The 23673-nt window shown below is 57.0% G+C and overlaps 1 protein-coding gene across 2 annotated transcripts in view; it reads right to left on the bottom strand.

Moving 5' to 3' along the window:
* ITPR3 (inositol 1,4,5-trisphosphate receptor type 3) overlaps positions 1-23673 on the bottom strand; it is a 67669-nt gene that overhangs the window by 14990 nt on the left and 29006 nt on the right. The window contains exons 4-33 of one of the 2 annotated variants that reach the window (XM_053668982.1): positions 23399-23485; positions 22702-22860; positions 22413-22511; positions 22028-22111; positions 19720-19866; positions 19389-19484; positions 18864-18914; positions 18528-18670; positions 15582-15681; positions 15339-15499; positions 14561-14702; positions 13002-13163; positions 11846-12018; positions 11236-11355; positions 10633-10815; positions 9461-9712; positions 9229-9373; positions 8588-8729; positions 7709-7908; positions 6509-6638; positions 5950-6007; positions 4814-4979; positions 3757-3921; positions 3601-3675; positions 3036-3161; positions 2256-2378; positions 1971-2171; positions 796-1047; positions 402-527; positions 156-281 (exon numbers count right to left, since the gene is read on the bottom strand). In XM_053668982.1, the coding sequence (XP_053524957.1) occupies positions 156-281; positions 402-527; positions 796-1047; positions 1971-2171; positions 2256-2378; positions 3036-3161; positions 3601-3675; positions 3757-3921; positions 4814-4979; positions 5950-6007; positions 6509-6638; positions 7709-7908; positions 8588-8729; positions 9229-9373; positions 9461-9712; positions 10633-10815; positions 11236-11355; positions 11846-12018; positions 13002-13163; positions 14561-14702; positions 15339-15499; positions 15582-15681; positions 18528-18670; positions 18864-18914; positions 19389-19484; positions 19720-19866; positions 22028-22111; positions 22413-22511; positions 22702-22860; positions 23399-23485 (4194 nt within the window). The remainder of the gene's footprint in view (positions 1-155; positions 282-401; positions 528-795; positions 1048-1970; positions 2172-2255; positions 2379-3035; positions 3162-3600; positions 3676-3756; positions 3922-4813; positions 4980-5949; positions 6008-6508; positions 6639-7708; positions 7909-8587; positions 8730-9228; positions 9374-9460; positions 9713-10632; positions 10816-11235; positions 11356-11845; positions 12019-13001; positions 13164-14560; positions 14703-15338; positions 15500-15581; positions 15682-18527; positions 18671-18863; positions 18915-19388; positions 19485-19719; positions 19867-22027; positions 22112-22412; positions 22512-22701; positions 22861-23398; positions 23486-23673) is intronic. The other variant, XM_053668985.1, reaches the window with a different exon arrangement.

The following is a 23673-nucleotide window of genomic DNA, read 5'->3' as shown; positions in this document are numbered from 1 at the left end:
TCCTGATCTTAGAAATTGTTTAACGTTAACTAATACTCTTGTATGGCCTTCTGCAATGTCTTTAGGCAAATGTCTTCCCCAGACCAGCAAATATAAACACGCGTTCTGATTTCCCCACTTCCCCGTGCAAAGCTGTCAGGGACGGGAAAGCTCACCTGCAGGGAGGTGCTGTTCTCAGAAAACGGGGAGCTGAAGAAGGCGTTGACGGTGTCCAGCACGACGGTCAGCACATACTTCTCCAGGGTGGGGTCAGCCCCACGTTTCTCCCGCTTACTGCAGACCTGGGGCAGGAGAGACATGCCTGGGCCTGTCGTCCAGCACACAGGCCCCTCCGCCTCCCCTCCCCGAAAGGCTTCCTGGGCCACCAGCCACCACAGGCCCACGCCACCACAGGGACGGACCCGAGCCATGTCCAGGGTGAAGTTCTCAAAGAGTGTCCAGATGTGGTTGCTGGTATAGATCTCCTTCATCTCCACCTCCGTGTCCACGTAGCAGTGGTTCACGAAGTTCACGTAGGCCATTTTCACCTGGGAGGCCGGGAGAGAGGTCAGGGGCACACACAGGGCCCCGCCCCCTGCCAGCCCTATCTCTGCACTCCACTGCCCCCCAGCTGCCCCTTTGGTTTCTGCCCACAGCCCCACCACCCTCCCCAAGTCCCACCTACCACCACATCTCCCTTTACCTGCTAGGGCCCAAAGGCTGCTCAGCCTGGATCAAGCACCCATCCCCCACAGCCCTCCTCCACACGCAGCCACTTCTCCCCATCCCCATTGTCCCCGTGCGGACACGGCCCACCTCAGTGATGCAGTCCTCATGTGTCACCACAGACACCACATCCTCCAGGGGCAGCAGGGAGGTGCACTTGATCTCAGTGTAGACGTTCTTGCCCTCCGCACAGGCAGCCAGCAGGTCCACCAGGGAGATGTGGTACATGAGGGGGCTGTGGTCCTCCACGCCCTCCCGGGCAGCCTTCATCATGTCCAGCAGGTGGGCCAGCGAGGCCTTGTCATTGTAGAACACGACCACATCGTCACCGGCGTTGGTTAACTGCAGGCAGGAGGGGACACGTGCCAGACCCCTCGGTCAAGTGCTTCCCAGAGGGAGACTGGGGCTCTGACCCCTGTCCTCACCCGACACTCAGGAAACCCGCCCCCGCCTGAGTTCTTGGGGTTGCCTGGCCCTCAGGGCCCTCTGCCACCAGAGACACCAAACCCTGGACCCAGAAAGTACCCCCTCTCCCACTAGGGAGAGAAGTCCCACGAGGGCTTGTCTCAGAGGCACCTTTTCCAAGGAGCCCTGTCTAATGCCAGCCCCACCCAGCTCACCCCCTCCCTCCCGTGTTCCCACAGCGTGTCATCTGAACCATCAAGGGGCACAAGCGTGTCTCCTCCTGTCAGTGACTGCGCTGTCCACATGACATTACAGCAGTAAGCAGCCAACATGCACAGCACTTCCAGCCCACGGTGTGTCATTTGTGAGTCCCCTCGTCTCATGTCGATGCTGGCTCCCTCCTCTGCTGCCCACCCCATGCTGTGAGATGCTCAGGCAGAGACCACCTTTGCTCCGGAATGAAACTCAGCCCCCACCCTTCATGCCTTTGGCCATCAGGTGTTTACTGAGCACCTACTATGTGCCACGTGCGGGATCCTTGGCAATGAGCACAAAGGACATGGTCCCTATATCCCCCACCCCCAAGCTTATACTCGACTGACTTCCCCAGGTACACAAAGTCGTCAGCACCAGGCAGGCGCTTCTAAGTCAGTGACGATAAATGATAAATGAAGGAATGCATGTTTGGATTCTTCCAGGCCCTTGTCTGAGTTCTGTTAAGCTGCAGCCCCTCCACAGCCCAGTGTTCCCTCCATGGCCCGCTAACTCTGGGCCTGGCCACCCAGGTCTGTGTCCTGCCACCCAAGCCCCTCTCTGTGGCCACCACCCAAGCCCCAGGAGATTCCCAGCCCCGCCCTCACCTCAGTCATGATCATGTCCTGGCACTTCTTGACGTACTTGCCCTCGGCCTTGATGACGGTGTGCAGGAAGTCCAGGTACTGCACGTGGCGCCCATGGGTGGCCAGCAGGTGCACAAAGTGCTGCAGCACGGGCTCGCCGACCTCGGAGCAGAGCTGGTAGTTGTTCAGGAAGATGTGCTGCATGGTCTCTGCCTCCAGCAGCTGGGTAGCAGGCATCCGTCAGAGAGAAGGTCGGGGCCGCCCCGCCCGCCGCCCGCCCACCCCACGCCCCACATCGCCCCTCACCCCTGGCGTGAGGAAGAGGTGCAGGTGCTTGTGCAGCAGGGCCTGGTTGCCGGGGTTCCCTGCACAGAACTTCTGTAGGAACTGGTGTGTATAGCGTAGGATCTCCATCATCTTGGCATCGCCCTGGGCGCAGAGGGGAGAGGGTGCTAGGCTCCCCGAAGGAAGAAAGGTGTGGGGGTGGATCAGGGCTTGGGTTCAAGGTAAAAGGTGCGTCTCCAGATCAGGATATGGCAGTGTGAGGAGCTGAGAGTCAGAGGACAAGATGAAGCTGGAGTGGGAGAGCACAGGTTAGGGGTCGGGGTCCTGCAAGCATTGGGATGATGTCAGGGTCAAGAGTCAGGGTGAACATTGGGACTTTTCAAGACCAGGATCAGCCAAGGTGAGGGGAGAAAAGGTCAGAGGTTGAGATGAGGCTAAGTTTGGAATCAGAGGCCAAGTGAGGAACTAAAGTCAGGGGTCAGGATGAGGCCAGAGTTGACATTACAGGTCAGAGAGAGGCTGAGGGTCAACGGTTAAGATGAAGCTAGACCTATCAGGATTAGACCACAGAAGAAGACAAGCTGGGGTCTGGGTCGAGAATCGGAGTCAGCTGGGGTCAAATACAGGTCCAAGTGGGTCAGGATGATGGGCAAAGGATCAAAGGTTGAGATGATATTAAGGTTGTATTGAGGGGTCAGGGTAAAAAGTCCGAGTGAGCACGGGTTAGGTCAGCATTTGGGTCGAGTTCCAGTTCAGGGTGAGGCTGCTCTGGGCAGTCAGAGGTCAGCAGTCAGGGGTCACCTTGTCATAGGGGATCTGCAGCAGGTCCAGCATGACCTTGTGGGCATCCATGTTCTTGAGCAGCCGCTGCTGCTTCTTCCTCATCTGCTCCCCAACGCCACACATCTTGTTCAGCCGCTCCAGGATCTGCGGGGAGAGCGGTGAGCCCAGAGCTCCCTCCTCCTCCTCAGGCTTCCCCTGCCCCCAGCCCCCCACAGCCTGGTCCCAGCCCCCCACAGCCTGGTCCCAGCCCCCCACAGCCTGGTCCCAGCTCACATGGGGACAGGACGGGGGAAGGAGCCCTGGCCACTGAGTCAGATCACGGTGACAAGGCAGGGAGCACAACAAACCCAATTCCACCGTGAAAGTGAGTAGAACAATATGACTGGGAAATGGAATTTCATTAAATTCCTTCAGCTCTAAAATAATTCCATTCGGACCTTGGCAGGGTTGTTTTTCACTTTCGGGGAAAGCTGGAAGATGTCTGCATTAAGGGACAGAGGCCGGCAGAGCTGGGAGGAGGAAGAGGCCAGGCCCCGAAGCCTCTGGGCAGGCAGACCCAACCCTGACGACCCCCACCACTCACGCCCTTGACGATCTGATAGTTCTCGCTGCTCTTCTCCCCCGGTGGGGGCAGAAAGTTTTCCTCGTCTGTGGGCCGCTGGGGACACAGAGGACAGGGGTCAGCCAGGCCCAGCCCCACCCCCCAGTGTCGGTCCCACTTCTCCACAACGCCACACACCTCCTTCTTGTCTTTGGCAGTGCCGGCCTCCACCTCCTCGCCCTTGCCACTGCCCTTCTTGTCCACCCACAGCTCTGACTTCTCCACCATGGTCCGCAGCCGGTCCAATTCTGACTTGATCACCTTGTAGTTCTCCACGTCCTGGGCTGAGATCAGCAGCTGCACCTGAAGGTGGAGGATGGGCTTGCGTGGGGAGATGGGCACCCAAGGACCTCTGCCTCAGAGAGTCCCAGAGCCTGTTCTGTTCAGGCCTCTGCTCCTGGCATCTCCACTTCGCCAGTCCTCTGCACTGAGTCAAATCCGGCTCCGTCTGCGAGTCCAGTGCCTCCAGGAAGCCCTCCCTCATGGCTGCAGCTCTCCTTGCACTCCCTGCCATGAGCTGCCTCATCACCTGGCTTCAGTAACTCACTGCCTCATGTCACATGCTGCTATGGCCTGTTACTCGTTCACTCGGACCCTATCCAGGGCAGGGCAAAACATACTGGCACCACCTAGAGCTGGCTGAAAGAGGGGCCTGGACCCCGACTCCCTCAACCTGCCCCTCTGTAAGACAGCAGTGAGCAGTAACCATGCTGTCAGGGCTGCTGCAGGAACTCCACAAATGCAAGCCCAATGTCCAGTGCCTGGTACACAGCAAGCACTTGTTAAATGCCAGTCCGATTTCATAGGGAGCAGAGGAGACCACATGACATCACAATAACAAAACCCTGGCGAGGACTGACGGCATGCCAGGTGTGATTTGAAGCACTCAGCAGAGGTGCACGGGACACAGCTTGCAAATGGTCAAGGGCTGTCCACATCATAAGAAATGAGAAGTCTTGAGCCAGAACGAGAAGAGATAAAAGTACCCAAGACTTGGCCCTCACCTCTAAAGAGCTCAGCAAAGCCCAAAACCCCAAATGTGCTGTGAGTGTGAGCTCCTCCTCCATCACTGCGAACCCCCAGCGCAGGCCAGCGCGTGGCCAGGGCAGCCTGCCTGCTAGGTGCAGGAAGCAGGTGGTCCTCGGGCCTCCCTCCCAACTCCCTGAGGGCCAGGGTGCTGAGGCGGGGGCAGCACCTGCTTGAAGGTGTGCATGGCCTCCTGGCGCTGGCTGAAGTGCTTGAAGAGCAGCTGCAGGGCCCCCGAGACCAGCGGCGCGTAGTCGTGCATGGTGAGGTGGATGAGCACTCGCAGGAACATGCGGCCGCCCTCGTCGTCCACCTCCAGCATGCTGCTTGTCTTCCTGCGGCACCGGGGCGGGCGGGGATGCTGCACTCCCTGACACCCATTCGGCAGACCCGGCACCCAATGTGACATTTACTAAAACTACCGACATTTTCTCACCAGTTTATAAATAGCCATGGCCCTGAGCTCCCGAAGCGACCCCCACACCCCCTCAGGTCCCACAGGACTCCCCTTGATTAGGCAGCTGAAGCAGAGATACAAGAGGATTCATGGACAGAGCTGGGGCCATGAATACATAGGAGAAAAAGCTACATCTTTATGTTTATCAACCTCTAACCAAAATGTAGTGCTTTCTTCTATGAGAAAAAATCACCAGTACCTGTGACACTGAAACCCACAGAGGTTTTCATGTCACTGTGGAGTTGTTACAGAAATTGTGAAATACTGTTTACATCCATCACTACTTCAAAGTAAAGATACTAATCACACCCTGGCACAACTCGTTACTCTTAATGTGTTAATAAACAGTCACTCCAAATTTGTTTTCTGTAATATTTTGGTAACTGTATTTCAAGCCACAGGTTTCCTTTGTAACTTTATGTAATTGATGTTCTGAATTTTAAAATGCCATCTCAGAAGGGGTCCAAAGCCCTCACATGAGGCAAGGGCACGTCACAGAAGTGGCGAGCCCCCAGCTCCTGGCCCTCTCCCCACTCCAGCGCTCTGAAGAGCAGGCCGCACACCCCCGAGGTGGGGGCAGGGGACATCCTTCCAGCTACCTGGCCAAGTCCTGACGCACAGAGGGACAAACACCCTGCATGGAAGCTGGGGAATGACCACGATGTCGCTGGGGCCTAAGTGTCCCCTCCGTCACTGGACAAGAGAGGTTCAGAGCACACGGCTGGGGAATAACGGAGGAGGCAGAGGCCGGCGCAGACTCAGGAAATGAGGGCCATCCCAAGGGGGTCTCAAGCCTGTGTCCGTACCAGCTACCCAACACCACACACAGCCCCCACCTCAACCCTTACCCCACTCCAAACATGGCCTCTGCCTGATCCCCGATGCGATCCAGGTTCATGTTGGCAGCTGTGGGGAGCAAGGGGGGCAGATGGGCACAGGTGGGGGCCATGTGCAGGAAGGATGGGGACCACAGGCGTAAGGGAGCAGGGAGACACCCAAACCACCCTCTTCTACACCTGGCTGGGTGGCAGCCATCCGCCTGCCCCTTTCTGGGGTGGAATGGAACCAATCAGGGCAGGAGCCAGGGCAGCCCCACTGTCCTGCAGGGGCAAGCGGAGGTCTGGGCTGGAGGTCCTGGTCTGGCTCAGCTCCGGGCTGGCTAGGACCTTGGGCAAACCCCTGCCGCTCCATGGGCCTCAGTCTCCCCAGTTAGGAAATGAAGGGAATGATTCCTGCCCTTCTCCCCTCACTATGCCAATTTTGTGAGACAATGGAGAGGAAAGACCTTTGCAGGCTGGGAAACAGGGCAGGGAGCCCAGTGTCCCCCCAGCCTCCTCCCATGGCTGTTGTCCCCCCAGGTGAGTCGGCCTCAGCCTCAGGCAGGGTGAAGGCAGGGGTGGGGCTCACTGGTGGAGTCGAAGGCAGGGGCTGTGCCATCGGCCCCGCTGTCCTGCATGGGAAACACCTCCACAAACTCCTTCTTGAAGACGGACAGCAGGTAGGAGATGCGGTAATCCAGGCGGACATTGAGGATGAACTGGAGAATGGGGAGGACGGGTGAGGAAGGGTCTGAAGACAGGAAGCCAGTCCTGCTCCTGCGGGGGCGGGGGCGGCACCCCGGAGGAGCTCCAGCATTCAGCACAGCTCTTCCAGGGTGCTCCGGGACACCATAACCCAAACAGCCAAGACCCTTCTCCCCACCTCAGGGAGGCTAGGGAGCCCTCCCCCCAGCTCCTGTACCTCCTCCCAGAATGAGGCAAGACCACTCCCCACGAAGACCACTTAGCCTCTTTCCCAGGCTGGATGCTGACAGGAAAGGGAAGCTCCCCAGATCCGAAGACCCACGCTTCCCCTCCCATCCTGTCCTGCCAAATGGATCCTAAGGCTCCCGGGGGCGGGAGGGAGGAAACCCAGGGCTGTGCCGACTGTGAGGCCATTGTGGGCAGGGAGCAAGGACACGGGGTTTGCACACACCCTTGACTGGCCTGCATCCTCATGGGGCACAGAGCCTCTGACCACACCCGGGACTCAGACCTGGAAGCCCCAGGCCTGGGAATGAGTCAGAAGCCCCCTCCTCTGGCAGAAGTCACTGCAGCAAGCCAAAAAAGCAAGGGTCCTCATCCCTCCTCAAGACCCTACCAGCCCCTTCCCCAAGAGTTGCTGGGGGGACTCAGAAGAGACCCAGAACAGAAAAGACTGCATCTGCCCTGCCAGGAAAACAGCTCTCAGATCCCTAGCTCTGCTTCAAAATCTGTGTGTCCGTGAAAAAGCCCCCTCCCCTGTCCCTCTCCTCACCTGGACAGTGGGGGAACGGAGCCAGAATCAGCGGCAGGGCTTGTCTTAGCACACACTGGGCCCCGCCTCCAGCGCTTGCAATCCGTAAGTGTGGGGCAGGGCCCACGCACATGCATTGCTAAGCCCAAAGAGAGGCTGACACTGCTGGTCAGAGGACCACACACTGAGAACCGCTGGACCGAACTGCCAGCCACTGTGCAGCCTCCCAGTACCAGAAACTGTGACCTCAGAACCACCTTACCCAAGCTCCCCACGCCCACCCCCTCTCCCGCCCGGGCCCCGCTCCCCCCGCCATGCTCCTGGCCCAGCCACCTGCAGGATTTCCAGGATCTTCAGCTTGGTCTCCATCACCACAATGTCTTCATTCTCCTCGAACTTGTTTCTGTCCAGTGGCTCGGCAGCCCCAGCATCAGCAGGCAGGCTGGGGCCACCAAAGACAGACTGCTTGCGGTTCAGCACCATGGTGGACATCATGTGTCCCACGCCCTGGATGGACCGCCGCACGTTCTTGCCTGAGGAGAGGGAGCAGGGTTGGGGGGGGTCACAGAAGGTGACTCCGTCTTCCTCAGCTGCGGGGCAAAGCCACGCTCAGGGGCAAGGCTAACCCAGGAAGGTTTTCTGGGGGTGGTAAGCTTTCAGCCAAACCTGAGATAAGGAAGGGCCAGGGCAAAGGTGAAGCGTGTGGGGAAATCAGTGAGATTTCTCACGTGGGACATCATGACAGCCGCTACAGAGCATGGGGTGCTGAGGGGACACTGTGCGAGAGCACTAAAAGCCAGGCGTCAGTCTCTACGCACTTTTTGTTTAGACGAGCTGATGCCACCTGGAGGTGTCCCGAGGGCGGGGCTGCGGCTCCATCCCTCAGGCCATCCTCCTCACACTCCCCAGGGGGAGGCCTATGTCTCCCCATCAAACCAGGAGCTCCCCAGGCAGGGCCTGTCTCCCCTCCTCCCTCCTCACTCCCTCAAGACAAAGCTGCACTGGAAGACATCACGCCCAGACCCTGGGGTCTCCGCAGCGCCTGGGTAGGAGGCCCCCACAGGTCCAGCCTAGGCTGAAGGGGATTGGGCCGAGAGACACCTTCTCACAGCAGAGCCAGGAGGCAGGCTGCACAGGGGGTGATTAGAGAGCACAAAGAGGTGACGGAGAAACTGAGGGAGGGTGGTGGGTGGCCTGGGCGCAAAGCCTCACCACCTGAGTCCTCGTAGGCCTGCAGAATGGCCGGGGGCCCCTGCACGCAATCGATGATGCTGAGCAGCGTGCGTGTGAGCCGCAGCAGCTCGCTGAAGCTGTAGAAGCCGAAGTAGATGAGATTGTGCGCCAGGCTGACCACCTGCGGAGAAGGGGTGGGGCCGGGTGAGAGCCCCGCTGCAGAAGCGTGACAGGCAGGGCCCAGGTGGGGCCAGAAACCAGGGCTAAGAAGGTGTAATGAGGGTAAGGTTCCTTTAAGATAGTGGGGCTGCGTGGACATGGAACAAGGGTCCCAGACAAGGACTGCCTGTCCTTAGTGCGTTACTGAGGAAGAGAGACCTGCAAAGGAGGCTACTGTGGAGGAGACGGAACAGAAATTCAGGACGAAGAGGGTGGCTCCTGGCAGTGGCCTGTGACTTATCAGGGGGAGGGGGCAGATACGGTGAGAGCACAAGGGTGAGGCAGAGCTCTCCAGGGTTGGGAGCGAAGTCTCCCTCTCAGAGATCTCAGCAGTCTGCGCCCTGCACTGGCTGGGGCGAGTGGGGGAAGTGAGGTCCTGGACCCCGGCCCCGGCCCCCGCCCCAGGGATCATCTGAAACCCAGGGAGGGAGCAAGCTGGAGCCCCACAGAGTCCCACACACCTCAAAGGTGAGCTTGTTCTTGTCCTCATTGGCAAAAGGCACGGCCTCGCTGACCACGTTGTTGAGGTAGTCTTCGACAAACTCCATGGTGCTGGCAAATTTGTTCTTCTTGTCATCTCGGGCAGCATTGAGGTTGGAATCATAGCTGGGGGTGGGGGCAGTGAGGTATGAGAATCCCTGGGACCCTCCCACCTCAGCCTTGCCCGACCCACCCCCCCTTCACCCCTCTCACTCCTTGATGGTGATGGCTGTGGGGATCTCGGTCCAGAGGCGGGCAAACTTGACAGGTGTGACCAGCTCCTGGGGGTCACGATCCACGTGCACATGCAGCATCAGGTGGCAGAAGGAGGCGCGAAGGTCAAAGGGCAGCATCTCGTCCGCCATGCACAGGAAGATCAGGTCAACACCCAGCTGCTGGGAGATCTCGTGGATGGCCAGGTACTGCCGGTCCAGGCACATTCGGGCAAAGAGCTTCAGCTGGTACCTTCGGGGCAGGGAGGATGGTGAGGACCTGGCAGGTGGGCTATCAAGAGCTATTAGCACGGCCTAGGCTTATTGAGCAGTCAAGAAAGTGGCAAAGGGACTTAGGCTAAACTGCCCAGGCCACTGTCACAGAAAGGACACAATTCTGAGAAAAAGAGGTAAAAGAAAAAACAGTCTAGATTTATGAGTATTTGCAAATTTGTCCCAACTTGCTAAGGATGAAAGTGCTTTCTGGCTTAGCCAGGGTAGATCTTCGTGGGAAGACAGGTGGCTGAGAGAAAAGTAGGGACAAGAAAAGGAGAGAGTGCAATGAGGGGAGCCAGGCTCAGGCGGGAGTGAAGGCAGAACTGGGAGAGTAGGGGTGCAGGGGGAGGGGCTGTGGAGATGCAGGCTGAGAGCAGTTCTGTTCTGCACCGGGTGATGTCATGCCCTCTGCTTCCGGTGCAGCCCTGCAGTACCTGCCACGGGCTCTGGAGACCGCGGCTCACCACTCACAGCTCTGTAACCTTGGGCAAGTTCCTTTACCTGTCTGTGCCCGTCTCCTCAACTTCACACAGGGCCATGACAGTCCCTACCGCTCAGGGTAGTTGAAGCTTAGGTGTGTGATGGGGTGAAGGGCTTTGAACAGTGCCTGGTATATAGTGAACATTTGATAAGTGTTATGTAGCATTCTCGTTTGTGAAATATGTGTGTGGAGACAGGTTTGGGTTTCCTTCAGGCCTGTCACTGAGCTAAGCCTGGCCTCAAGGCCGCCCGGTGCTCCTCCAACCCCAAGGTCATCCTTTAGGCAGCCTCCTTGGCGAAGGCTGTGCTGAGGGCAGCCACTGAGGCTGCAGAAGCTCATAGCTCAGCAGGGACCGGCTGAGGCCTCCTGAGAAGGCCACAGGGCACAGAAGCACTGAGGCGACGGGGGCAGGGCACCTGTAGTAGCTGAGCACGTTCTCGTCGTGGGCATTGCCGGCCCGCGCCTCCTGGGCCAGCTGCCTCACGCTCTTCTCGTGGTGCTCGTTGTTCTTGTCAGTCCACGTGAGCCATACTTCCTCCTCTGAGTACTCGATGGTCAGGTACTCATGGGCCTGGGCCATCTCCTTCACCGGCCGAAGCCTACAGACCAAGGCCACCCATCACGGGGAGCAGGGCCAGGGCAGGACTCCAGGCCCAGAGCCCTCCCAAGCATGCACGGCCACATCACCCCAACCTCCCAGAGCTTGACTGAGAGCCAGTCAGACTCCTCTGCTGCCTCCCATGGGGACCCACCTGCATCTCGGGACCCCAACAAAACCATGAGCTTCTCCAGGGCAGGGGGCCTTGGCTCCTTCTCCTGTGCCCCCTCCTCCCCGACCCCACACCAGCACAGAGGTGGGCACATAGCAAGTACTGGGGATGTGTCTGCGGAGAGCGCGGGTGCCAGTTCTAGCCTGAACCCGGATGCAGCCCAAGCTCTGAGGCAGCTGGGGAGCCAGGCAGGGTGCAAGCCAGGTGGTAGGACACCAGGCATGGGAGGGAGACAGCACGCCTGCTCACTCAGTCTGGATGAGAATGTCACTGTTCTTGGGGTCCAGCACACACTTGCAGATGAGCTCCTGGGTGACGGGGATGGCAATGTGGTTGGACACACACAGGTCAGACAGGTAGTCCAGGAACCTGGGGTGGTGACAGCAGGGGTAGGGGAGGGATCTCAAGAGGCTGGCCAGGAGGACGGCACCCAGCCTCTCCTTCCCCAGCTACAGGCTCCCCCCCCAAAGCTTGGACATGGGCTACCAGCCACAGCCAAGGGCACCGCCCTGAGGAGCGGGGAGGCTGGGCAGGGTTCAGGGGACCAGGATAAAGGAGGCACAAGGACAGGAGTGATGTTCGAGATACTTAACAACTGATTCAACACAAGCACTGACTTTGCAGCCAGAGAACGGTCTGAGGGCCTCAGGCAGCCCCAGGCAGCAACCAACCCTCTTGCAGCCAGATTGGGCCCAATTTGGGAGGGGCTCTGGGAGAGGCTGGGGAGGCCAGGGCCTCAGAAAGGAAGCAATTTGCCAAGAGAGGCAGATGTCAGTATTTTAACAACCAGCAGAGGCTGACTTTCGGGCCTGGGCAGGGTGGAGGCAGTGGGCGCTGCGGGGAAGGGCGGCAGGCCCACCTGGGCTCCCGGTTCTTGCGCACCAGGCTGACAAAGGTCTCCACCTCGGTCTTAGTGATGTGCTTCTCCAGGAGCTTTCGGTTGTTGTGCAGCAGGGCGGTGATGGTGTCCTCAGCCAGGATGTCGTAGCCGATCTGGGACTGCATCATCCCGAACTGCTTGGCGATGTGCTCCTACCGGGTGGACAAACTGGCATCAGGGAATGTGGCTCTCCTCCAGACGCCCTGGCACTGGCGGGGGACCCCAACCCTAGAAAGGTGGGGGTCCAGGAGAGGAAGCCCACACTGGGCAGAAGAGGGGGCTGTACAATATAGCTACTCAGTGCACCGTCTGCCTCCCTGCCAGAGTGAAAGCTCCGTGAGGAAGGGACTCGCCTGTCCGGCAGGACCAGCTACATAACTTGTGGGGCCCAGTGCAAAATTAAACAGCAGGACCCCTGTTCAAAAATTGAGAATTTCAAGACAGCGCCCTGGCTGGTGTGGCTCAGGGGATTGAGCTCTGGCCTGTGAACTGAAAGGCTGTGGTTCGATTCCCAGTCAGGGCACACACCTGGGCTGCAGGCCAGGTCCCCACTTGGGAGCATGCGAGAGGCAATCAGTCGACCTTTCTCTCCCTTTCTTCCCCCCTGCTCCTCTCTCTAAAAAAATAATAAATAAAATCTCTCTCTTTTTTTAAGATTTTATTTATTTATCTTTAGAGGGGAAGGAAGGAGAGAGGTAGAGAAATGTCAATGTATGGTTGCCTCTTGTGCATCGCCTGCTGGGAAGCTGACCTGCAACCCAGGCATGTGCCCTGGCTGGGAATTGAACTGCAGTCATTTGGTTCACAGGCCTGTGTTCAATCCACTGAGATACACCAGCCAGGGCTCTTTTTCTTTTCTTTTCTTTTCTTTTTTTTTAAGAAAAAGGGGGGTTTGGTTTCAACTGTTAAAAAAAGAAGAATTTCAGGCAGCAAAAGAGCACTAAAGCCCACACAAGGCCCTCCAAACAGGGCCAGGTCACATGCCCGTGGAGCCAGCCATCACACCCCAGGGCCCGAAGCGGTGCCCAGCACAGAGTGTGCGCCTCAGCAAGTATTTGCTGAATGAAGGAAAGGGCCAGTGAGGGAGTGAGCAAGCCAGCGAGCAGTGCAGGGGCACTGGAGGGCGGGTGGGCACCTGGTTTTTGCGGTAGTCCTCCTGGGAATGTCGCAGCACCCGGTAGCACAGGCGGAACATGTGCTGGTAGGGGCCGTTCTTCTGGTCCGACAGCTCCTCCAGCCGCACCAGGGGGCCCTCACCCCCCTTGTCGCAGAAGGGAGCCTTCAGAATGCCAAAGATCTGGGGGAACAGGGAGAGTGAGGAGGGATACCTCACACCGGCCTGCACCCCAATTATCCCAGGAACCCTCACCCCCAAATTGACCCTGCCCCAAAGCCACTCCACATTTACCCGAAGCTGATTCTAAGATGGACCGCGACCTCAGCCCACCCACCATCAGCCCCAGTGCCAGCCCTCACTCTCTCCTCCCGGCCGAAGCCTGCCCCTCACCCGTGAGCGTTCTAATCCCAGTTGAGACCCTGGGCCTGGCTCGGTGCCTGCAAAGGGGTCTGAGGCCAAGGGAGAAGGCAGGCCAGGCCAGAGCCTAAAAGACGAGACACAGGCCTATCTCATTCCTTAAAAAATTATAAACATTTTAAAAGGTTGGGGTGAAAAACTGTTCTTAGCGTAGAGACCAAAGAGACAGAAATGAATGGAGTGAGGAAACCTTAATTGGATATCCTGGTTTAAAAAAGAAAACAAAACATCAAAAACCAAAAAAACGCATAAGCTTTAAAGACATTTTGAGAAAAACAGAGAAATTTGTTACGGATTTGGTATTACTGCTAATTTTCTTAGGTGTCGTAACAGCACAGCGTCCTGACCCTCAGCAGGTGCACACGCTTAAACTTTAGGGCGAGGTGCACTGATTTCGGAATTCGTGCATGGAGGATGGACGCTGGGGGGATGGACGCTGGGGGGATGGACGCTCAGGCACAGAGCTGCACACGGCCAGACTGGCTGATGGTAAAGGCGCATTGAGGCAGTGGATATACAGTGTTCACTTTACTAGTTTTTCAGTACTGTCTCAATATTGACAGCTTTCATAATAAAACTTTAGAAAAATAATTTTAAAGCACAAGTTCTGGACCAACATCCTGAGTTCAAATGCTGGCCCTGCTGCTTCCTAGCTGTGTATCCCAACCTCTGTGTGCCTCAGTTCTTCATGGGTAAAATGGGATGATGACAGGCCTCCCCCGGGTTGCTAAGACCACATGAGCCAATGCATGTGGGGCACTTCGGGCAGCGCATGGCACATGGTAAGTGCTCGATAAATATTCTTTTCAGTAAAAGGTGGTGGTGACTAGCCCCAAAGGGGTAGCTCTGTTGGTTACAGTGTCATCCTGATACGCCAAGGTTATAGGTTTGATCCCCAGTCAGGACACATACAAGAAACAACCAATGAGTGCATAAATAAGCGGGATAACAAACTGATGTCTCTTTCTCTCTCCCCCTTTCTCTCTCTCAAACTAATAAATAAAATGAAAAAATAAAAGGTGGTAATCAGAAACTGCGGGGAGATCGCAGCTCAACTGGAGACAGGAAACAGCAGATTCGTGGTAAAAGGCCCTGTTTCCTGTCACCCAGCCCCGCCCCCAACTCCCGCTGCCACAGGTCCCACACATGGTCACAGCCACCTGCTTAAGGATATTCTGCTCCCTCATCAGCTTCTGCCTTTCCCGGTTGGGCTTGGTGACCATGATGTCCAGGACACTCTGCCCATTGTTGGGGACGTCGCTGACAAAGAACACCAGGTCCTCCAGCAGCTGGATGACAAACCTTCACAAAAGGATAGGAGAGGTGACAAGTGTGGGTGCTGACCCTGTGAAAGCGCCCCAGACCCACCCATCTCATGCTCTCTGCCCTACCTCCACGGGCAACCGGCCCTTCCCAAACACCGCTCTCCGAAGCACGGAGTCCATCGCTGGCCTTCGACTTCTCTCCCCAGCGTTACCCTGACCTGCTCTCACAGCACACCCCTCACCCCACCCACCTAGGAGTCCAAGGAGCCCCATAAGACAAAGATCTCAGTACACACCAATCCAAAAGGAAACAACAGGGCACAGGCGGGGGGTTTGGTGCGAGGGACTCTGCATCTCCATCCTGCCACTTACTAGCTGTGTGACCTCAGACAAGTCTCTGAACTTCTCTGAACCTCAGTTCCATTGTCAGTAAAACAGAGGTAATAATAGCTCTATCAGAAGGTTAGTTTGAGGAGCACATAAACAGTAAGGCAGGGACACGGGGCCAATCAGGCCCCCACGAGGACCAGCCCTCGCCTCTGCCTCCGCCATCCCAACCCAGCCTGTCTAGCTTCCGCTCTGTGACTCCTTCGTTCATGAAATGTGGACCTTGTCCTGAACAAAGATTTTCTGTCCTCTCAGAAAATCTCAGTAACCCCGCCCTGTGGCCCACCTGCGGTCATTCTGGCTGATGAAGCCCTCGTTCATTTTCTCCACAGCACTGGCCAGCATGGAGCTGGCATCGTTGGCAAAGTCCAGGTCTCGGATCTCAGACACAGGAACTGACACGATGGCAAAGGCCTCCTTGTCCTCCTTGGTGGGGCAGGTACCCAGCTGCCAGGACGGAAGTCAGCTGGGGCACTCAGGGACAACCTTGGGACCCAGCCCCAGCCCCCCAGCCCTAGGCGGCCCTCACCATGAGCCGAATGGGCCGCTCTTCCTCAATGTCGATGGGCACGTTGGTGCTCTGGATCCACGTGTTGGTGCAGAGGTGCCGCAGCCGGACATACGAGTTCCTGCAGGCAGAGCACGTCCTGGCCACCTGCCCTCCATCCCCCAGCGCTTCGCATCACCCACCTGGCTCCACACCCCGCAACCTCAGGGCAGGGGTGTGTCCCCTCCAGGTGAGGAGCCAGAGAGGAGAGACCAGCCAACACCCCAGGCCCTGTGCTAACCGCTGTGTCCCACCCACACTCCCCAAACCCAAAGCCAAGGCTTGTTTGTAAACTTGAGACCAAAATTCTTTGGGACAAACGAGGCTGTCCAGACTACTTATCCCCCTCAGTGTTAACGTGCACGGAGTTCGCAGCCGAAATGCTCATGTCTCTGATTGTGAAAGACAGTTACCTCTCTGAAATGAAAAGCAGTCTGAATCTCCCAATACATCTGGCCCCAAGAGTTTCAGGTAAGGGATTATGGGCCTATAGTGACTTGATTTATTCTCCCATCAGCAAGGTGACGGGTGGACTTGATATTCCCACTTGACAGGGCATAATAATTGACCAACGTCAATTCAGCTGCCCAATGTCATAGGCTGGCGCCAGATTGATACCTGGGGAGTTTCCTCAAGTTACTTGCCTCCTAGCATCTTAGGTTTAGGGACCCCAGCATCCACATCTCAGGGTTAGGGACCTGCTAGCATCTACAAGTCAGGGACCCCAGTCTTCCACCCAGTGTACCTTGAACAAACTCATGTGGCCTGTGCCTGAGCACCCAGACCCACTGGGGCAAGCAGCTGATAAAGAACCCTGGAGACTTCCGGCCAAGATGGAGGGGTAGGTAGGCACACTGTGCCTCCTCGCACAACCAAAATAAGGACAACAAAAATTTAGAAACAAAAAACAACCAGTACTGACAGAAAATTGAACTTATGGCAGCCTGACAACCAAGGAGTTACAGTAGACACATTCATCCTGACTGGTAGGAAGGGAGGAGTTGGGCAGCTGGGTGGAGAGGAGTCACGGCAAAAAAAAGCAGCAGCTGGCGGACCCAGCGAGGTGGTGGACTGTGGAACGGGGTGCAGCATACAAGGCGGCTGGTGGACTAGGCTGTCCCACATTCATACACAGAGAAACCAGGTAAAACTGGGGAGCAAGACAGACCGTGCAACCCAGGCTCCCAGCACCACGAAATAAAGCCTCAAAACACCAATTAAAAACACCTGTTGGGGTTGAGGTGCTGAGAGAGACTCCCAGCCTCACAGGAGAGTTCATTGGTGAGATTCACAGGGTCTTAGAATGCACACAAACCCACCCACACGGGAAGCAGCACCGGAAGGGCCCAATTTGCTTGTTTGTGGGAAGCAGGGGAAGGGACCGAAATCGGAAGAGAGCGGAGCAAGCCCATTGTTCCCTCTCGGATCCCTGCCCCACATACAGCATCACAACCCAGCAACTGGGCTGCCCGCCCTGGTGAACACCCAAGGCTCCGCCCCTCACGCATAACAGGTACGTCAAGACAAAAATTTTTAAAAAGGCCCAAATGAAAAAACAGATCAAAGCTCCAGAAAAAATACAACTAAGCAACGATGAGACAGCCAACCTATCAGGTGCACAGTTCAAAACACTGACGATCAGGAAGCTCACAGAATTGATTGAATTTGGTCCCAAATTAGATGAAAAAATGAAGGCTACGCTAAGTGAAATAAAGGAAAATGCACAGGGAACCAATAGTGATGAGAAAGAAACTGGGACTCAAATCAATGGTGTGGACCAGAAGGAAGAAAAAATGACCAAACAGAAAAGGATGAAGAAACAATACTTCAAAAAAATGAGGAGAGGCTTAGGAACCTCCAGGACATCTTTAAACGCTCCAACATCCGAATTATAGGGGTACCAGAAGGGGAAGAGGAACAGCCACAAGTGGAACACTTATTTGAACAAATAATGAAGGAGAACTTCCCCAATCTGGCAAAGGAAATAGACTTCCTGGAGGTCCAGGAAATCCAGGAAGCTCAGAGAGTACCAAAGAAGTTGGACCCAAGAAGGAACACACCAAGGCACATCAACATTACATTAGCCAACATTAAAAATAAGGAGAGAATCCTAGAAGCAAAAAGAGATAAGGAGACAGTCACCTACAAAGGAGTCCCCATCAGACTGTCAGCTGACTTCTCAAAAGAGACCTTGCAGGCAAGAAGGGGCTGGAAAGAAGTATTCCAAGTCATGAAAGGCAAGGACCTACATCCAAGATTGCTCTATCCAGCAAAGCTTTCATTTAGAATGGAAGGGCAGATAAAGTGCTTCTCAGATAAGGTCAAGTTCAAGGAATTCATCATCACCAAGCCCTTATTACATGAAATGTCAAAGGAACTTATCTAAGAAAAAGAAGATAAAAAACATGTATAGTAAAATGACAGCAAACTCACAATTTTTAACAAACACACCTAAAACAAACAAAAATGAACTAAGCAAACAACCAGAGCAGGAACAGAACCACAGAAATGGAGATCACATGGAGGGTTAGCAACAGGGGAGTGAAAGGAGAAGGGGGGGAGAAGGTACAGAAAACAAGTAGCATAGATGGTAGGTAGAAAATAGACAGAGGGAGGGCAAGTGTGGGGAAATGTAGAAGCTAAAGAACTTATGAACATGGACATGAACTAAAGGGGGGGAACGTGGGTGGGAGGGAGTGTGCAGGAGGGAAAGGAGTGAGGGGGGGAAATGGGATGACTGTAATAGCATAATCAATAAAATGTACTTTTTAAAAAAAAGAACCCCGGAGAGGGGGCAGCACCCAGGGCTGGGCACACAGCAAGGGTTCAGTGGTGGTTAGCTGCCTACATGTCTCAGAGCTCCATCCCCAGATGGAGGTCCTAAGGTCATGCAGGTCCTAAGGCCAAAGGCACATGGCGCCTACCTACCGGGGCACGAAGGAGTCAGTTTTCTGTAGCGTGGTGGGGTCCAGCTCAAAGAGCGAGGCAATGTCATTGCCATGGGGCACGGCCACAAGGCGGTACTTGATCTTCTCCCCAGCATTGCGGCGACCTGTGCGGCCCTGTGCACCCTGGGGTGAAGATCCCGACTCAGACAGGAGCCCCTCCTTCCTCTCAGGCCCCCTGAAGCCAGCAGCATCTCACCTGAGAGGCCGTCTCCCTCCCCCCCACCTCCCAGGGTTCCACGGCCCCCTGCTGCCCCCACCCCCAAGGCGACGCATGCCCATGCTTCCCCTGGCCCTGGAGCCTTGCTCTGATCCTCACCACTCCTGCTGCCTTGGGGTCAGAGGCATCGCCCTTGTAACTGGGGTTCTCCTAGGAAGAGAAACGAGATAGGGGAGCTATTAGACACCACGCTATACCCACATGACTCCCACCCCAAGGTGAAGTCCATGTGTGGAGCTGGGATGGGGCAGGCAGCCCACCCTGCCCTCCATGGCCCCTCTCCGCACACCCACAGATGAGCGCACACACACATGCAAAGCCCCAACACATACATGCCCGTGCACTATGGACAGACACGGACGTCAAAGTGCTGCAAGGACTGGGAGTTGTGCTCACTGCTGTATCCCAGTGCCTGGAATGGCAGCTGGCACGTAGTGGGGACAGTAATATTTATTAGGCTTATTTACAGTCACGCATTTATTTGATAATATTTGTTATATCAGTGCATGACTGCAGATAAGCCCGGGCCCACAGACACGTGCGTGCACGAGGAGCACACGTTCGTGCATGTCCATGAGCACACACAGCCTGAGCTCCCAGGATGCCACCTGCCTCTCTACTCACCTCCGCAGCCAGGTAGTTGCCTGTGGCCAGGTGCTTGAAGCGGTACAGGCCATTCCAGTGGCCAGCTCCTCCACGGCAAGGGTCATGGTGGACCACCTGAGGGGGTGCAGGAGTGAGGCTACCCAGGAAGGGGGTGCTCACAGGGGAAAGTGTGGACAGGGGGTCTGGAGAGCTCCAAACCTTTCCTGGCCCCTTGGCTCCAGAGGGGCTCAGAGGACAGACGGGGGCCACCGCCCACCACATGCCCCCAGGGATGGAGGAAGAGGGAGGGGTGAGGCTCAGAGCTGGAGAAGAGGAGGACCGGGGCTGGCACCAGAAGCAGGGCACTGACCTCCACCTCCCAGAGGGCGTTGGAGCTGGTGGCCGAGGTGGCAGACTGGCGCAGCGTGGTGCGCAGAAACACCTGCAGCTTGCCCTTGTACTCGTCACACGTCAGGAACTTCTCCTGCTCTGCGTGGAACAGCCGCACCACGTCTCCCTGCAGGCGGCAGAGTGCAGGCTCAGGAGGCACAAGGACCCTCCCAGGGCCAGCAGCACAGGAGCAGGCACAGGTGGCAGTGCCCCACTTGTTCCTTGCAGAGCCAGCAAGAAGGCAGCTGGGATCCTCAGCCAGACCCCAAATGCAGGGCCCCAGACGGCTGGGCGGACACGCTCTCCCCCAGGCCCTCCCAGCCTTCCACGTTCAAACCTGCCCTCCCCAGTCAGCACCTCTAGAACCCCCCCTGCCCTCTGAAGGGATCTGCCAGGTCTGCAGGCACCCCCCCCCCGAGCCCTTTCTGCCTGGCTATTGGTACGTCGTGCCCATTTCTTTTGTTCCCTGCTGGACGGAAGCAGCCAGAGTGCAGGGACCATGGCCTGTTCCCCTCCACCTCCAAGACCTTGGACATTGCGACCAAGTTTGGGTCCTGGCGCTGCTGTGTGACCTTGGGAAAGTTCCTTCCTATCTCTGGGCCTCAGTTTCCTCTTTTGTAAAATGGGAATCCTATGACCCCCTTGAAGAAATTGTTAAGGATTCTAGTTTGTGTAACGAAGTAACACACACTCTTATCACATGCCAGCGCTTGTGTGAACGGCTTACATGAACTTCCCACCTAACACACCAACCCTGAGCACGTACATCACCATTCCCAGTTTACAGGTGGAGAAACTCGTGACACAGAAGGTAAGTGTCCTGTTGATGGTCACGTGCTAGTGACAAATGGGACAAGAATTCGTGCCCTCATATCTCCACTGCACATCCTCCCACAGTGCGCCTGCCACCCAGCAGGCTCTCAGGGCACGGCCGCCACTCCGACTATTATCACTAAGTGGTGTTCTCTGTCTTCCCCACACTGTGCTGGACGCAAGTTCTCAGCCAGCAGCTGTGGTGTAAACGCATGAGTGGGTTGATGAAGGAATGGATGAACAGACAAAGACTGGGCCGTTACTATGGCAGACCCAGTGACTTCTGTACCCAGGCAGTGCACGGTGGCAGCAAACAAGGGGCAGGCTTTGTTAGCTCAGGTCTCACTTCCAAGTTGCCTGGAATCCGCCATCAAAGCCGTGACAGATTCACCGAAAGCACTCTGGCCAGCGCCTCAGGGTTCAGCCCAGTTCTGTCTCCTTTTCTACACAGATTTAGGGCTGGAATGTGTAATCAGGAAAGGCTTCTGGGAGGAGGTGGCACACAGGCTGAGCCTTGATTGATGTGCGTGGATGATGCACAGGTTTAAGGGAGGGAAAGGCACAGAGCATGTGTAGATGGGAAACAGCCCGGGAGATGTGAGGGAGGAGGAGGGTGAGACAGCCTGAGGGGGACAGGAAAGTCTGACAGAGAAGCCTGGTGCATGGAGGAGGGCAAAGGGAGCAGTGCCGGCTTTAGGGTGGCCTCTTGAGGTAACCGCTGCAGGGGCTGTCACCGGTCTCTTTAACAGGTATCACTGCCATGCGTACCTGCTCCTACCTGAGGAGCTCAACCCTCCGCTACCTCGAAGTCTGCCCCTCCCACCTTCCCCTCCACGCACTGCTTGTACCCCGATAGCCTGGGTCTGGGACAGACCCCTGAAGAGCCTCTGAACCTTCATGTTTCAGGTTTCCAGGGTTACTCTAATGGTCTCTCCAGCCCTCCTTCCAACCTTGGCCCTGGTCCCTCCCAGAGTTTTCACTGCAGTATTTCCCAGCACAGTCCCCCCTGAAAGCTCATCCCCTCCCAGCCTGCCAACCCCTTTGTTCTAGCACCCACACCAGCAGGTCTGGAACCAGGGCACAGGGCACAGGGCAGGGGGCCTGGCGCAGATCCATGCAGCAGGTGTGGGGAGGAGACAGACGCTCAAAAGATCTGGCCCACCCCAATGTGGGTGAGGGGGAGCCCAGCCTGCTCACGCCCCCTTAGCAAGAGAGCAAACTGAGGCCAGGCAGGACTTAGAGAATGCAGAGGCAGTTGTAAGGCCAGGGACAAAAAAAGGGGTGGTCTAGGTGGGCTGGTGGGCAGGCCCCTGGTTGTGGGGGGAGGCTGGAGGGGCTGCAGAACCCGAGCAGGGGTGCACAGAGAGGAGGGTCGGACAGGGAGCAGCTGGGTACAGGGCAGGGGGCGGGACCTGTGGGGCAGGGGCTGGGCAGCCAGCAGGCAGGGCAGCAGTGGCGGGGCTCCCCGTTCTTACCCCTTTCAACACCTCATCCAGGTGGTCTCGAAACTGCATAAACAAGTTGATCTTCCAGCTGGTGTTGCAATTTACAGAATTGACCTGGGGAAGGGCAGAGAGAACTCCGACGTCAGGCGGACTCCCAGCCTTTGGGGAGTGGGCAGCACTGAAGGCCTGGACAGGGGTGAGGGGAGGACCAGCCAAGCCTGCCCCCACTAGAGCACTGGAGTGGTGTCCTCTCCCAGCCCGGGCCCTCAGAACGCAGCCCGGCTGCACTGGGGCTACCAACCTGTGGGGTGAAGAATGGGGGCAATGCCGGGAGACAGGTGGGGAAGGGGGGCTGTACCCTCAGAGGTGTGGGGTCACCTCTCCCCCAAAGGGCTGGTCCCACCACCCCACTCACCTCCTTGCAGCCAGCATTGTCACTGAGCTCGTAATTGCTGGCATGCAGAGGCTGCCCGGCGTTGACGGGATTCAGGATCACCTTGTCCCCCACGACCACCTATGGGGACAGGTGGGCCACGGTGAGGGTGGGAAGGGCCAGGCCTCCAGGCCTCTCTCTGGTCTCACTCTGCCCTTCTAAGAAATGCAGGTGAACTCATTCACTCCCCACATCAAAGACCCTACAGGAGCCCCTCTGGAGCTGTGGCTTACTCCTCCCACCAGGCCCCCCGGCCCAGCACCATCCTCACATTGTCCCCATTGCTCCGCAGCTTCCAGAAGGGCTGGATGAAGAGCCAGGAGCCCTCGTTGCCCGTGGCATCCAGCGTCACCCGCATGGCATTCTTCTCCAGCAGGGCCGGCAACCGCTTGTTCACCGTCAAGTACTTGTTGCTCTTCATGTGCAGGAGCTGGAGGCAGGTGAGGCCAGCCCATCAGAGAGGGGGCCCTGCAGGACCTGCTGGACCCTAAGGCACAGCTGGATGCACACAGTGCCAGACACACACAGACCAAGACACACGCAGTCACACACACAGACACACACCAGCTGGGCACTGGGCAATCACAAAGAAGCTGGCACCGTGCTAAACACCTAACGAGTGTTTTCGCATATGATCTTACAGCAGCCGGGGGGGGGGGGGAGTGCTGTCACTGGCCTGACTGTACAGATGGAGAAACAGAGGCACCAGGAAGTTCAAGAACCCGTCCAAGTCACAGGGCCACGATCGGAACCCAGACCACGTGGCTCCAAGATCTGCGCTGGAGGCCACCACACTGAAAACGCACCCTTGGACACTGCTACTCACGACTCACACAGAAGCAGATATGCAGCCACAGAGACAGTCCCAGAGCCACCCACTGGGGACGAAACCCCCAGAGGGCATGCCAGCTGCCGCCCCTCACCCAAGAACAGCCAGGCATCCTCAGGGGGAGACGCAGGGGTCTCACCTGGATCACGCTGCCATACTTGACAATGTCCCCATGCACCTTCTTGTTCTCAGTGTCGTTCTGCTTCTGCTCCATTTGGGCTGCGTGCTGTGCAGACATATACACGGTGAACACACGCAGACCCCGACACCCCACCCAGAGTGGTGCACAGAAGCCGCCTGGCCCATTCTCTCCCACTACTGAGAGCGAGTGAGGCTCCCGGTGTGGAGGGGCAGCCTAGGGTCCGCCACCACCTCCCTCTGGGAGCGCCCCGCCACCCCGGCAGACACCAAAGC

Source organism: Artibeus jamaicensis, unplaced genomic scaffold (genome assembly GCF_021234435.1).
Source record: "Artibeus jamaicensis isolate MK-2021 breed Jamaican fruit bat unplaced genomic scaffold, CSHL_Jam_final contig_1539, whole genome shotgun sequence".
NCBI lineage: Eukaryota > Metazoa > Chordata > Mammalia > Chiroptera > Phyllostomidae > Artibeus > Artibeus jamaicensis.
The sequence above is the reverse complement of the archived record's forward strand: the minus strand, read 5'-3'. Positions and strand labels throughout refer to the sequence as shown.